The following is a 13544-nucleotide window of genomic DNA, read 5'->3' as shown; positions in this document are numbered from 1 at the left end:
TGATAAATAACAATATACCAGATTATTCTCCAGACCTTAAGTCGACAATTATCGTGTGTATTCTTATGATAAATCCAGCTAAACTCTGTATCCCAATGAGAATTTTTCCGACTAATCCAGTTAAAAAAGGTAATAAAAAATAAATGGTCTCGAACCTCATAATTAATTTTCGTATTTTACTAAAATTGAGGTTTTAATTGCAATAATATTGTAAGCTACAAGGGTGATGAATTAAATAGAAACCACAAGCATGTGCTAAAGGGAAATAATTAATCACTATGGGTATATTTGGAATCCAACGTAGATGGAAGCTAAAGAGAGAAAGCAATGTTTTTTCTGAATCCAGGTTAGGAGTACGTTAAACCTATATCCAAACAACGACCAAAAGAAAGGGTCGCCGCAAACGCCGCCACGACGGCATCCACGTAGGCTCGGTAAAACCGAACCAAAATTCTCTCACCCGAAGCACAGGCTTGGACGCGCAGCTGGAGACAGCCTGTCACCAACAAAGTCCCACTCACCTATTCCCCTAACTACGTTCTCTCTGTCCCGCTATTCTCTCTCTCTCCTCTCTCTCTCTCTCTCTCTCTCTATCTCTCTGTCTGGCCATCGTCTTCTTTCTCTCTTCCCTCTGGGGATTAGGGTTCTTTGGTTCCTTCTGTGATTCTTTCGACCATCCATTTCTGCATGCTAGATCAAGATTCCCCTCTCTGTAAGCTTCCGATTGATCTCCTTTTCTTTTGATTTCATTCGCATTTCTTTTCCCTTCTTAAATCACTGCACATCGTATTTTTCCGCCCATTTTTGTTTTTCTACCGCTGTTTCTATCACCTTTGTGTTAATTTCTGGTGTTTCTTTAACGTTTTTTTCCCCTTTAGCATGCATGGTTGGGTTGTTAACTATGAATTTTGATTTGGTTATTTACTTATTTTGTTTGTTCTTTTTGGGTTTAAAATGATTATGTTTGGATTGTATCAGGTTTGTGTTTCTTTCTTTCTTCATCTGCATTTGTTGGATGGTTCTTGTTGGCCAGGGGTTTTTAATGACTGCATTTTCAATTTTGGGTAATTAAGGGTTTATCGGATTTCGTAATGTTTTGTTTACATTTTTTGTTTTTGGCAGGGTTTTGGTTTCAATGTTGTGTTAAACACTGCTTTTTTGTATTATGTTTAAGTTTTGAAATGGGGAGGTTTCATTGATTATGATTGATATTACTGCCATGACCGACAATGCCAGTTAATATATCAAGGGTGGTTTTGCTTAGGAAGAAAATTCATCTCTGTTTTTTCATAAGTTGCGATTCTTTAGTTTGGTGCGAACATGTAATTGTTTCTCTCCATTTTTAGAGGATTAAAGATAAATTTGATTGGTTTTACAAACTTTACATTGTAGATTGTAAAATCAGCCTTAACTAGAGTTATGCATATACCATTTTAGGAAAAATTGAAAGCTAAAAATTTTGTAGAATGTTGGACTCAGAGATACTTGCATTGAACAAGGCGGTTGAAGTTTTATTAGTTTGTGTATACCAATCTGTAGCTTAATGTCATTATGGAAGTCAGTTTGACGTGTCATGAACTCATGATTCTTTTTGATGTAAGGAGTTTTCTTCTATCAGAACATTGAATATTTGTGTTTGAAATTTGGTTTATTTTTCATTGTTTCGTATCTAAATATGTTGGTTTCTTTACTATTTTTATCAGATGTTTATTTAGGAAGCTGGGAATGCTTTTCCCCCCTCATGAACTCATGAGAAACTGAACTCAAATGCATGCTAAATTTGGCTGAATGCTTTAGGAATTTGTTTAACCTCATTGTATCCATTACACATATTCTGTCTTTGCTTCCATTTATCCTGTGTACTGTGTGTTATCCATCCTTTCTTTGTGGCTTATACGTTAAAAAATGATATGCTTAAATCGTCTATTCCTTAAAATTTTTTCTCCAACAACTACGTCTCCTTCTCAAGTATTCTAAAAGTTGACAACATATTTTTGTTTGGAATGATTAAAGTGCCTTGAGACTATAGTTTCTCCTAAGATTTACTTGGAATTTATGGTTACCTCTTCATTATGACATCAGTGCTTTTGGTAGTTTTCTTTTTTTGAAATTGCAGTCCATTTGTTCTTTGCTTTTTTTATTCCAACTCCATATGCAGTCGCTTCTCAGTTCTTATTTTCCTCCACTTCACTGCAGATGATCAAGATGTATTGTTATGCTTAGAGCAGCTTGAATACGAATCTCGGCAGTGAAGATGGGGCACTGTTCTTCATGACTGCTACTTCAAATGTTGCTGCCTATCATCTTCTACAGAAATTTGTGGTTAATTTGAGTTCTATGATACTCTTCCAGCCTGGGCTACTCTGCTTTTGTTCTCATTAGAAGTGGGAAGAAGGCTAATAAACGATTAGAGGTCCTTAGTATCCATGCTGGCAGAGAGTATGCTTGGAATCTGTGCATCGAGTAATGCCCCTGACGAGATTTGCTGCCGATGCATTCGGTGTGGTGACGATTTGTTTAGTGGCCCTATTGATTCTTCTTGGTTTATTCTGCATCATTTATTCGTGCTACTTCCGGTCTCGCATTCATAGTGAAGGTTGCATTCAACTCAGTTACTTCAGTGGTCCTTGGATAATTCGAATTACATTCATCTTGTTTGTGATCTGGTGGGGTGTTGGTGAAATTAGTCGGCTAAGTTTCTTGCGGGGGGAGGGAGGATTGTTGCATGACTTGAAATGGCAGGAAACTGTATGCAAATGTTACATTGTTTCGAACCTTGGGTTTGCAGAACCTTGCCTATTCCTCACTCTCTTGTTTCTTCTTCGAGGGCCCCTTCAGAACATGGAATCCGGAATTCTCAGCCGGAAATGGAACAGGAAAACAGCAGGATATATTTTTCTCTACTGCTTCCCAGTGTTTGTTCTTCAGATAGTTGTTATACTTATTGGACCCCGGCTAAACAACGATAACAGATACGGTCGGAAGCTGCCGAAATATTTTACTAGTGCAGCTACCATTGTTACTGCATCTAGTTCGAAAGGTGCTCCGGACATTGCTCTCTGTACTTACCCTTTACTGAGTACTATCCTCCTCGGCTTTTTCGCCACCATCCTAACCATCTACTTGTTTTGGCTTGGGAGGCAGATTTTGAAACTGGTCATCAATAAGAACTTGCAAAGGAGAGTATACACATTGATATTCTCAGTTTCAGGATTCCTCCCATTAAGGGTTATATTACTCGGTTTTTCGGTTTCGCGGAAGCCAGAGCAGTTTTTATTCGAAGCTCTCACTTTCTCATCTTTTCTTGTACTTTTATGTTGTGCTGGGCTGTGTATATGCATGCTCGTCTACCTTCCGGTGGCGGATTCTTTAGCTTTGGGGAATTTACAGGATTTGGAGGCAAGGAGAAGGTCGAGCGATGATCACAATGACACTATCTCTCTCATTGCCAACCAACCCCATCTCGATGATAGCAGCTCCCCTCAAATGAGCCCCGCGCGAAACTCTGATGCCTCCTCAACCAAGAGGGGGTCGATCTCTTTTAGAACATTTCAAAAAGATGGAGGTTCTGCTGGAATGGGGACAGCAACTTTTGTGGAGCTCAGCCTGTTCTCTCCCAGCCGAGAGGCATCCCCGCCGGGATCGCCTCCGCTGCTTGGTTGGCCGATGCGCTCTGCTTGAGAAAGCACCTTGTTTATGGCTACGGTTGGGGTGGGTGGTTGAAAGCAGCTTGTGAAGAGAAACTGAGTATTTGTCAATTTTGCAATGAAGAAAAAAACACTGATTGTAAAAAGGAAACAAAAGGGTTTAGCTTCTTCAATAAGGATTTTTAATTTTTGGCTTGTGGTTTTTTTTTTTTCTTTTTAAAAAAAATTCTAGATACGATGAATTCGCTTTGTGGAAATCTATATAACTCTTCATTCTTCTCAAACAAAATTTCCTCTTATGTTTAATTCTTCTAAAAGACCCAAAAAAAAAAAAAAAAAAAAAAAAAATCTTGTCGAAAATAATCTTCGAAGTTGGACAGCTCTATTTTGCAGTTTAGCTCTCGAGCCCATTCTAATTCCCACTCTAGATTTTCAGATTTTGAAATTTTTTAGGAAATCAGCTTATTACGTAACCAATATTTTTTAAATGTCATATTTTCATTTCAGCGATATTCTTTGATATTTTTTTTAGTTTCTCTTTTATTTTTTAATTTCATAATATTTTAATATACAAAATTATATTATTTTTTAATTTACTATTAATTATGTAAGTCATTTGAAATATTTAATTCTTTTCCTATTAACAACATTTTAAAATTTGACTTTATTTTTTGTTGTTTATTAATTTCGGCTGGAATGTTCCTTCAATTTATGTTTTTTTCTTTCATATTCTTAACTGGAATTTGATCATATCGTCATTGAGATATTAATTACATGTTGAATATATTAGTAATATATTAAAAATGTAAATATATCTCACATATACAATATTTATTTTTAGTTCGTTTACGAGATATTGGAAAATGTAATATACATTGCATATAATTTTAGGTTATAAGATAATATATTAGATCTATGCCTTTATCAAATACTCAATTTATTTTAGAAAAATTTAAATATATAGTATTGTATATATCAAATATATTTTATTTTCTCTTTTGAAGCTTATTGCTATCATTTATGATGGCAATGATTGTGAATTTTTAGAAAAAATTTCTTTACATGCTTCTTTTGATGATGTATATATAATATATTTTAAAAACTTAATGGTAAGGAGGGTTGAAAAGATAAATTGGGTTAAACTTTTATGTAAAATAATATATTAGGCCATTCATGAAAAAAATAGAATTTAGATAATTGTTAATTAGGCCTATTTATTTAGATCATATGTGTATAAACGCCTTTGGATAAAATTACTTTTTTTGTTCATGAAGCTAGTTGGGTTCTTTGGACAAATGACCAAAATGTAATAGACTTTTTAAAAAATGGCCAACAAAGTTTTCACTTAGAAAAATGACCAAAAGAATTCAATGGTAAATTAAAGTATTAAACAACGGAGAAGTATACCCTTATTAAATCTCTACATTTTTGATATATTTAAAAACAAAATCCTATTAGCTAACCACTTAATTTTAAAGACCAATTAGAAAAATATTCCTAAAAAATTTAGGTTGATCACAGAAAATAATAAAAAAAATCTCATTTTTAAAAAAAGAAATATTCATATATTGATCACATAAAATAAGATATTCATATATTGTCAAAAGATTCAGCATTCAAATGCAAATTCAAATGCAAATACATGATAACTAGAGAAACAAGCACCCACTTAAAAATCCTAATGAAAAAAAAAGTGTATCCCACTACCAAAGAAAAATACCCCATTCTCTTAAGTTTTAGATAATTTTTAGAACATTGAAGTAATCACTTCTATTAAAACGAGCTTAAATCTTCATCAGATTAAGTCCTACAAATACCTAACTTAAAATAGCTAATTTTTTGTGAGAGTTTTTCATTCAATTATATTGTATTAAAACCAGTTAATTAACTTTTTGTCAAACTTAGCAATAACTTATACAAAAAAAATTATACCTATCAAATACCTTATAACAACTAAACTAATAACTAATAATTGTAATCATACAAATACCTTGTATTAAAGAAACTAAAGTCTTTATCATTCTAAGTGATAGCTTTTGAAAAGAGTTATCTTTCTTGGCTTAATTCATACTCGTTCCATGGTTTTATTGGTTTATTCCTTGATGTTTATAGGTATCGAGCATTAAAGAGGTAGAACAGATCATCAGAGTTAGATTTAGGCTAAAACACGTCCAAATAGAGCTTCAAAAGCATTAACCAATTGAAGATGTCAAAATGGAGTGCAACAACCTTCTCCCAGGCGCCTTGCACGACATTTGAAGGTAATAGCTGCCCATTCACAAGGCGCCACAACGCTGTGCTCCACACTATGCACAACGCTCAAAGCTCAAGAGCTCCATTTCTTGGAGTGTTGCCGCGCTCCGAACTTTGATAGAAGACCATGTGCATCTTGCGCGCACTTAATAGATGCCAAGTGCCCTAGCGCTTGACAAATACCAAGCGCCCTAGCGCTTGCCCTACACTAAATCATATATAAGTGTGCACGATTTTTAGGTAAAAAACCCACGAAATTCCTACCTCCTTATAACTCATTTTCAGTTCTTAACCCTCTTCTTCCATCTCTCAATCTTTCCCCATTTATTTTTAATCTTTCCATATTGTATTGGAGATTTTTGAAGACAATGAGTGGCTAAAGGTAACATTCAACTTGGGATAGGATTTTACGCTAGGATTTATCTTTGAGGACTTTATTTTAATGTTGGATTTCTCTGCCGTAAACTCTTCTCACTACAAAAAAAAAAAACATGTCTATTGTGACATTTTTCTTTTGCAGTAATTCTGCATTTGCTGCAAGGCTTTATCTTATTGCAACAATTTTTAGTAACACATCCACTAACCGTTGCAATGGATATGTATGGCAACGTTTTGTTCTAATGGTTGTAAAATTATTGCAATCTATATATAATTACAGCAATTGTCAATAATGACATATTAACAAATTGCTACAAAATGTCTATTGCAATGCTTTAGTCTCAATATTTATAGTAAATGTTATAATAGAGTATATTCCAATAGTTATGTTGTAGCGTTATAGATAATATTGTAATTGTATAATGTTACCACAACAATTTTGGTACCAACATATAACAAAATCATAGCATGCGTGCATATTGTAACAATCTTTTTGTGATGATATAGAAACTGATGCAAACTTGTAGATAATTGCAACAATTTTCTATTGATATATTTATAAACTATTGCAGATATGCCTATTGCAACGCATAAATTGGAACACTTGTATTCGTTGTTGTAATAGAGTACATTGCAACAATTAATTTGCTAACATATGTTATTTGTTAAAATATAGTTACAAGAAATATCGAATAATAGTTTTATCCTTAATTCAATAATTTATTCAATCATGTGTTATGCGTTAAGAAATGTCAAATAGACCTTAACATTAACATTAATGTTAATATTCTTAATGTCTTAGTTTTATCTTTTAAATTCGCCAACAGATATTAACATCAAGGCACTAAAGTAAGTATTTAATGAAAGATCAGAGATAAAAATATAAATTTTGAAACCTAGGAACCATGTGGAAACAAAATAAAAATTTAGTGATAAAATTAGTCTTTACATTTTAAAACCTAGAGACAAAATGAAATTTTATAAACTCAATATTCATGGATAAAAGTATAACCTTTTGAAATTTAGAGACCAAATGAAAACTATAATTAAAATCGGGATGATTTCAAATATAGAAAAATGAACCAAAATATTTATACATACAACAAAATTTCATTGTCTATTTGCGATAGACCGTGATAGACTACTATCCAATGATAGACAAAGATAGTAGTCTTTCGTGGATAAACTGTGATAATTTACTCTTATTTATATACATTTTTAACAGTTTTGTTATTTAAAATAATTTTTCATAGGATATATATATATATAAATAAAAGTAATATTTGCTCCTATGTCAGCAGGGCGGATCCAAAGCGGTTTGATGCCCCCTGAAATGAATACTTTATTGTGTATATATTGTATCGTTTGCCAAAAATAACAAAATATTGTCTTTGCTTCATTGAATAATGAGGCAATCAAAACGCTAGTTGGAATGTTTGTTGATATATATTAAGTCTCTTTTTATTTGCAATTTTAATAAAAATATAATTAAAAATTAAGCACGTATTTCTAGGTTTTGTTTTTTTCAAACATGTAAAAAAAAAACTTCCCTAGAAAATTTGATTGCTATCTGATTTTTATGTGATTGCTATATGACTGCCTTTTCAAAAATGTTGAAGCCATGACTTTAGTTTTTTAAAATGTATTTATCATACAATCTAATTTTCCTTATATATATTTCAATATTATTTTTAATTTATTTTTTAAAAAGGGCAAGATATCACACATTATTCTCTTAATTTCATTTATAAATGTTCATATATATTGATATACTATTTAATTATTTAATTATTTAATTTTACAATCTATATATATTTATATATTGTTTTGATTTTCAATACACTTGTGAAACTAGTTTTAAAAACTTAATTTCTGTTTTGATTTTTTCGCATATATATACGTATACAAACATACAAATATTGTTTAATCCGTAGCAAACTAGTTTAGGTAAATTTATGGTATATAATAAATAGTTTTATCACAAGGCATTTAAATTTTAGTATAAATGTTAAATTTTAAAGTTTAGTGTCTAACGTTTTGAATTTGTATCTATCATGCCTTTAAATTTTGATTTCGGATCTAACAAGTTCTTTAACAATATTTAATAATGGATCCACAAATAACTATTAATTTTTTATCTAATAGGTTTTAAATATATTCAATTTTTTTCGAAATGAATTCTTTTATCAGACAAACATTTTAATTTTTGTGTCTAATTGAACTTTTTTACATAATAGGATATATTGATCTCCCTTTTTTTTAAGCATTTAGTAGGGGGTCTTTTCAAATGTAATAAAAAAATCCAAATTATTTACAATTAATAGTAAAATTAAAAAAGAACCCAAAACAGATGGAAGAAAGTCCAACCTAACATGCGAAATATTGAAAATATCCTAGCCCACACAAAAAAATCGCGACTCATCCAACGATTAATCAGATTATCCAAAAGTCACGTCTTCCCATATCTTCTTCTTCCAACGACAACGAATTTTTAGATACTACACGATAACCATTTATTGCCCTCTATCTCGTCGGCCTCTCCCTCTTCCACTGCTTCATTTTCTTCTCCCGCTGCTGCTGCTTCATTTTTTGTCTCTCCTTTTTCTTCTTCCTTTGTCCTACTGCTTCATCTTCTTCTCATGTTGTTGCTTTTGATTCTTCAAGGTTATAATCTATCATCAAATCCATCAAGGTTATAATCATTATCTTTTCTTTTCATTTCATTAATTCTTCTATTTAATCATACTTATTAAACATTATTGAACCTAATTTTGTTTAACTATATGGTAAGAAAAAAAATGGTCAAAGTTGATGGAAGCAAAGAAAAATGAAAGAAAATAATGGTAGCTGAATCATCAATAACCAAATAAAAAACAAAAAAAATCTGAAGAGATGAAGAAGGTAAAACTAAAATAGTTAACTTCAAATTCTTCATGTATCAATAGAATTTTAATATCAATACAAACTTGTTGTGCATCATGCTTATTTAATAATGCTATTTAATAATGTACTTATATGTCAACTATCTTTAACATCAATTCATCTACTATTGATAAATTTGAATTAAGATAGACAGAAAAAAAGCATTATCTCTGTCTATCTCAGATAGACAGAGATAGAATACTAGATAGACAGTGATAGACTTCAATGGTAAACACTAATTCTGTTTCTATAGTTCCTATATCGTCTGCACTCTATATTTGTTTAGTTGAGTGGATATGTTATTAATAACTTTGAACTGAGATAGACAGAGATTGGTAAACACTAATTCTGTTTCTATAGTTCCAATATCATTTTAATGCCCTACAAACACCACTAAAATATCAATGACATAAAAAGTTGTGCCACAAATTTATCAGCTCCAAAAATCCTCACACGAAACATTCCTACTCGTTAATAAACAATACAATTTCAAGGAATTCTATAACCCCTCATCCTTCACACATCACTCTCAAAATTTAATAACACACTTTACTTTTTAAAATCTTTCATTATATTGTTTGGAGAATTTTGAAGAACAAATATTTAGACTGGCAAAGGTGAACAATTAAAATTCTATAGCTATAGAGGATAAATCATTCATACGTCTAGAAAATCTACATATATTAGCGGATTAATTTCCTCTGTACACATGGCTACGGAACTTTACATCATGACACCGAGTCAACCTCCATCTCAAGCAAACACAAAAAAACAGACACACATGTTCTCTATTGTAAAGCATTTATATTTTCTTACTTATCGAGCACAGTAATACTATCTGCGAATTTGCATAGCAAAGGCTTTATATAATATGCAACAAAATAATTATTATAAAGTAAAAAAATACAAATACCATACACCATGAGTCCTGCAACATCGGCACTAAATGCTATAAGCGAGCATCAGAGTGTTTTGAAATTACATAAAATAAAACACTCATGAATAAAAATTTATTATTAGAGAGCAATCAATAATATAATAAAAAATAATACCAACTTAACAACGTACTATGTACAATTAATGAAAAAATAAAATATAATACAAAATTGCTACAAAATCGATCAATACTAGAGAATGACTATTAAGTCCTAATATTTATACCATAATAAACCAAAGTAAAATGTTTTTAGACAAAAATAAGAAGTCATAATTCTCAAGATAGTTTGATTGAATTAAGAGATATAAAAATATAAATCTAAGGTAATTGTATAAAATGTATTATCCTACAACAACCAATTTTCAGTAACCATAACAAACAAAATATACACTAAACTCACAATAAAGCAAATCAATAAAAATCATTCGTGCATTTATTGTTTAACAGTCTTTTTGCGATGATCAAATGAAAAAAACTGACCACATGCAACTTGTAACAGATAACTGCAAACAATTTTCATTGATAAATATTATTAATACACTACTAATTGCAAGCATAAAACCTAAGCACCATATCTGCCACGCAAATCAATTGGCAACACTTTGATATTCAGATTGTAATAGATGTAGCATTGCAAACAAATTAATTATTGCTAAACATAATGATTCTTATGTCTCTTTACAAGAACAATAAATAGTTACAAGAATATATCAGAATAGATAAGTTTATATCCTTAATTACAACTAATCTATGATTACAAGGAATGTGTTAATAGCGTTATAAGAAATGTCAAATAGACCATTAACATTAACTTAATGTTAATATTATCTTATAATGTACAAATGACATCCCAAAATAATCAAGAAATTCAAATATTAAGTTTATAAATCCTCTTTAACATTCGCAAAAGATTACTAAATATCAAGCCTCACAAACATATAAGATATTTAATGAAGAATTCAGAAGGATAAAAATATAATTTTGGAGACAACCATTAAGGCACACCATAGGAAATAACAAACCTTACACACAAATTTAAGCTCAGAAACAAATTAGCTAACATAATTCTTAAAACCCTAGCGAACAATAAAATATCCAATATAATAGACTCCAAATAGATCACACACCCACGAACTAAAAAAGTATACACCTCCTTGAAATTAGAGACCAAATGAAAACTTATGACACTATACTTACTTCCGGTATAAATTCCAAATACTAACAGCAAAAAATAAACCAATATACGATTCACATATACACACAAATTTACCTTCGCTCTAGATCAAATTGCGAATACCCCAAGAGATATTCCACAGACAGTAGAAAACTAACTATTCAACTGGATAGCAACATAAGATAGTAGTACTTATTCCCGCAGCGAAGAGAACCAAAAACATCACAAGTGGAATATCTAACATTTATATTAATATATTTACCACCACACTTTTATACTTCAAAACCATATATTATATATAAATCTTAAAAATCCTATCATCTCATAACTGTTAACAAAATTTGTTATTGTAAAATAATTTTATCAATAGGATATATAATAATAAAAGTATAAAAGTAATTATGTTGCTCCTATGTAAGCAGGGCGGATCCAAAGCGGTTTGATGCCCTGCCACCAGAAAATGAATACTTTATTGTGTATATTTGTATCGTTTCCAAAAATAACAAAAATATTGTCTTGTGCTTCATTGAATAATGAGGCAATCAATAACGACTAGTTGGAATGTTGTTGATATATTAAGTCTCTTTTTATTTGCAATTTTAATAACAAAATAATTAAAAATTAAGCACGTATTTCTAGGTTTGTTTTTTCAAAACATGTAAAAAAAAACTTCTGCTCGAAAAATTTGATTGCTATCTGATTTCTATGTGATTGCTATATGATTGCCTTTTCAAAAAAAGTTGAAGTCATGACTTTGATTTTTTAAAATGTATTTGTCATAACATATCTAATTTCTTATTTATATATTATTCAATATTATTTTTAATTTATTTTTTAAAGGGTAAGATATCACACATTATTCTTTAATTTCATTTATAAATGTTCATATATTTATGATATATCTATTTAATTATTTAATTATTTAATTTTACAATCTATATTATTTTTTTGTGATTTTCAATACACTTGTGAAACTAGTTTTAAAAACTTAATTTCTGTTTTGATTTTTTTTCGCATATATACGTATACAACTACAAATATTGTTTAATCCGTAGCAACTATTTTAGGTAAATTTATGGTATATAATAAATAGTTTTATCCAACAGCATTTAAATTTTAGTATAAATATTAATTTTAAAGTTGTGTCTACGTTTTGAATTTGTATTCTAAGGCCTTTAAAATTTTGATTTCGGATCTAACAAGTTCTTTAACAATATTTAATAATGGATCCACAAATAACTATTAATTTTTTATCTAATAGGTTTTAAATATATTCAATTTTTTTCGAAATGAAATTCTTTTATCAGACAACATTTATTTTTGTGTCTAATTGAACTTTTTTACATAATAGGATATATTATCTCCCTTTTTTTAAGCATTTAGTAGGGGTCTTTTCAAATGTAATAAAAAAATCCAAATTATTTACAATTAAAGTAAAATTAAAAAGAAACCCAAAACAGATGGAAGAAAGTCCAACCTAACATGCGAAATACTGAAAATATCCTAGACCACACAAAAAATCGCAACTCTCTCCAACGATTAATCAGATTATCCAAAAGTCACGTCTTCTCATATCTTCTTTCCAACGGCAACGAATCCTTAGATACTACACGATAACCATTTATTGCCCTCTATCTCGCCGGCTTCTCCCTCTTCCACTGCTTCATTTTCTTTGTGTCTCCGTTTTTGTTTCTTTTTTTTTTTTGTATCTGCTTCATCTTCTTTTCCTATTGTTGCTTTTGATTCTTCAAGGTTATAATCTATCATCCAAATCCATCAAGGTTATAATCATTATCTTTTCTTTTCATTTCATTAATTCTTCTATTTAAATCATATATTAAACATTATTGACACTAATTTTGTTTAACTTATATGGTAAGAAAAAAGGTCAAAGTTGATGGAAGCAAAGAAAATGAAAGAAAAATAATGGTAGCTGAATCATCAATAACCAAATAAAAAACAAAAAATATAAAGAGATGAAGAAGGTAAAACTAAAAATAGTTAACTTCAAATTCTTCATGTATCAGTAGAATTTTAATATCAAATACAAACTTGTTGTGCATCATGCTTATTTAATAATGCTATTTAAATGTACTTATATGTCAACTATCTTTAACATCAATTCATCTACTATTGATAATTATTAAGATATAATAGAAGAAAAAATTATCTTGTCTTATGAGATAGACAGAGTAGAATACTAGATAGACAGTGATAGACTTCAATGGTAAAC

The 13544-nt window shown here is 30.1% G+C and overlaps 1 protein-coding gene across 1 annotated transcript; it reads left to right on the top strand.

The window, feature by feature from the left end:
• Positions 1–544: 544 nt before the first annotated feature.
• On the top strand, positions 545–3904 carry LOC120091253. Its single transcript, XM_039049202.1, has 2 exons — positions 545–712; positions 2197–3904. Exon 2 carries the CDS (start codon positions 2467–2469, stop codon positions 3679–3681), a length of 1215 nt encoding a protein of 404 aa, XP_038905130.1. The 5' UTR covers positions 545–712; positions 2197–2466; the 3' UTR covers positions 3682–3904.
• The last annotated feature ends 9640 nt before the right edge of the window (positions 3905–13544 follow it).

The sequence above is a fragment of the Benincasa hispida genome, chromosome 11, assembly GCF_009727055.1.
Source record: "Benincasa hispida cultivar B227 chromosome 11, ASM972705v1, whole genome shotgun sequence".
NCBI lineage: Eukaryota > Viridiplantae > Streptophyta > Magnoliopsida > Cucurbitales > Cucurbitaceae > Benincasa > Benincasa hispida.
The sequence above is the reverse complement of the archived record's forward strand: the minus strand, read 5'-3'. Positions and strand labels throughout refer to the sequence as shown.

Bases quoted from the DNA above. Each gene is read 5' to 3' on its own strand.
- LOC120091253 (XM_039049202.1), top strand. From the start codon at position 2,467: ATGCCCCTGACGAGATTTGCTGCCGATGCATTCGGTGTGGTGACGATT.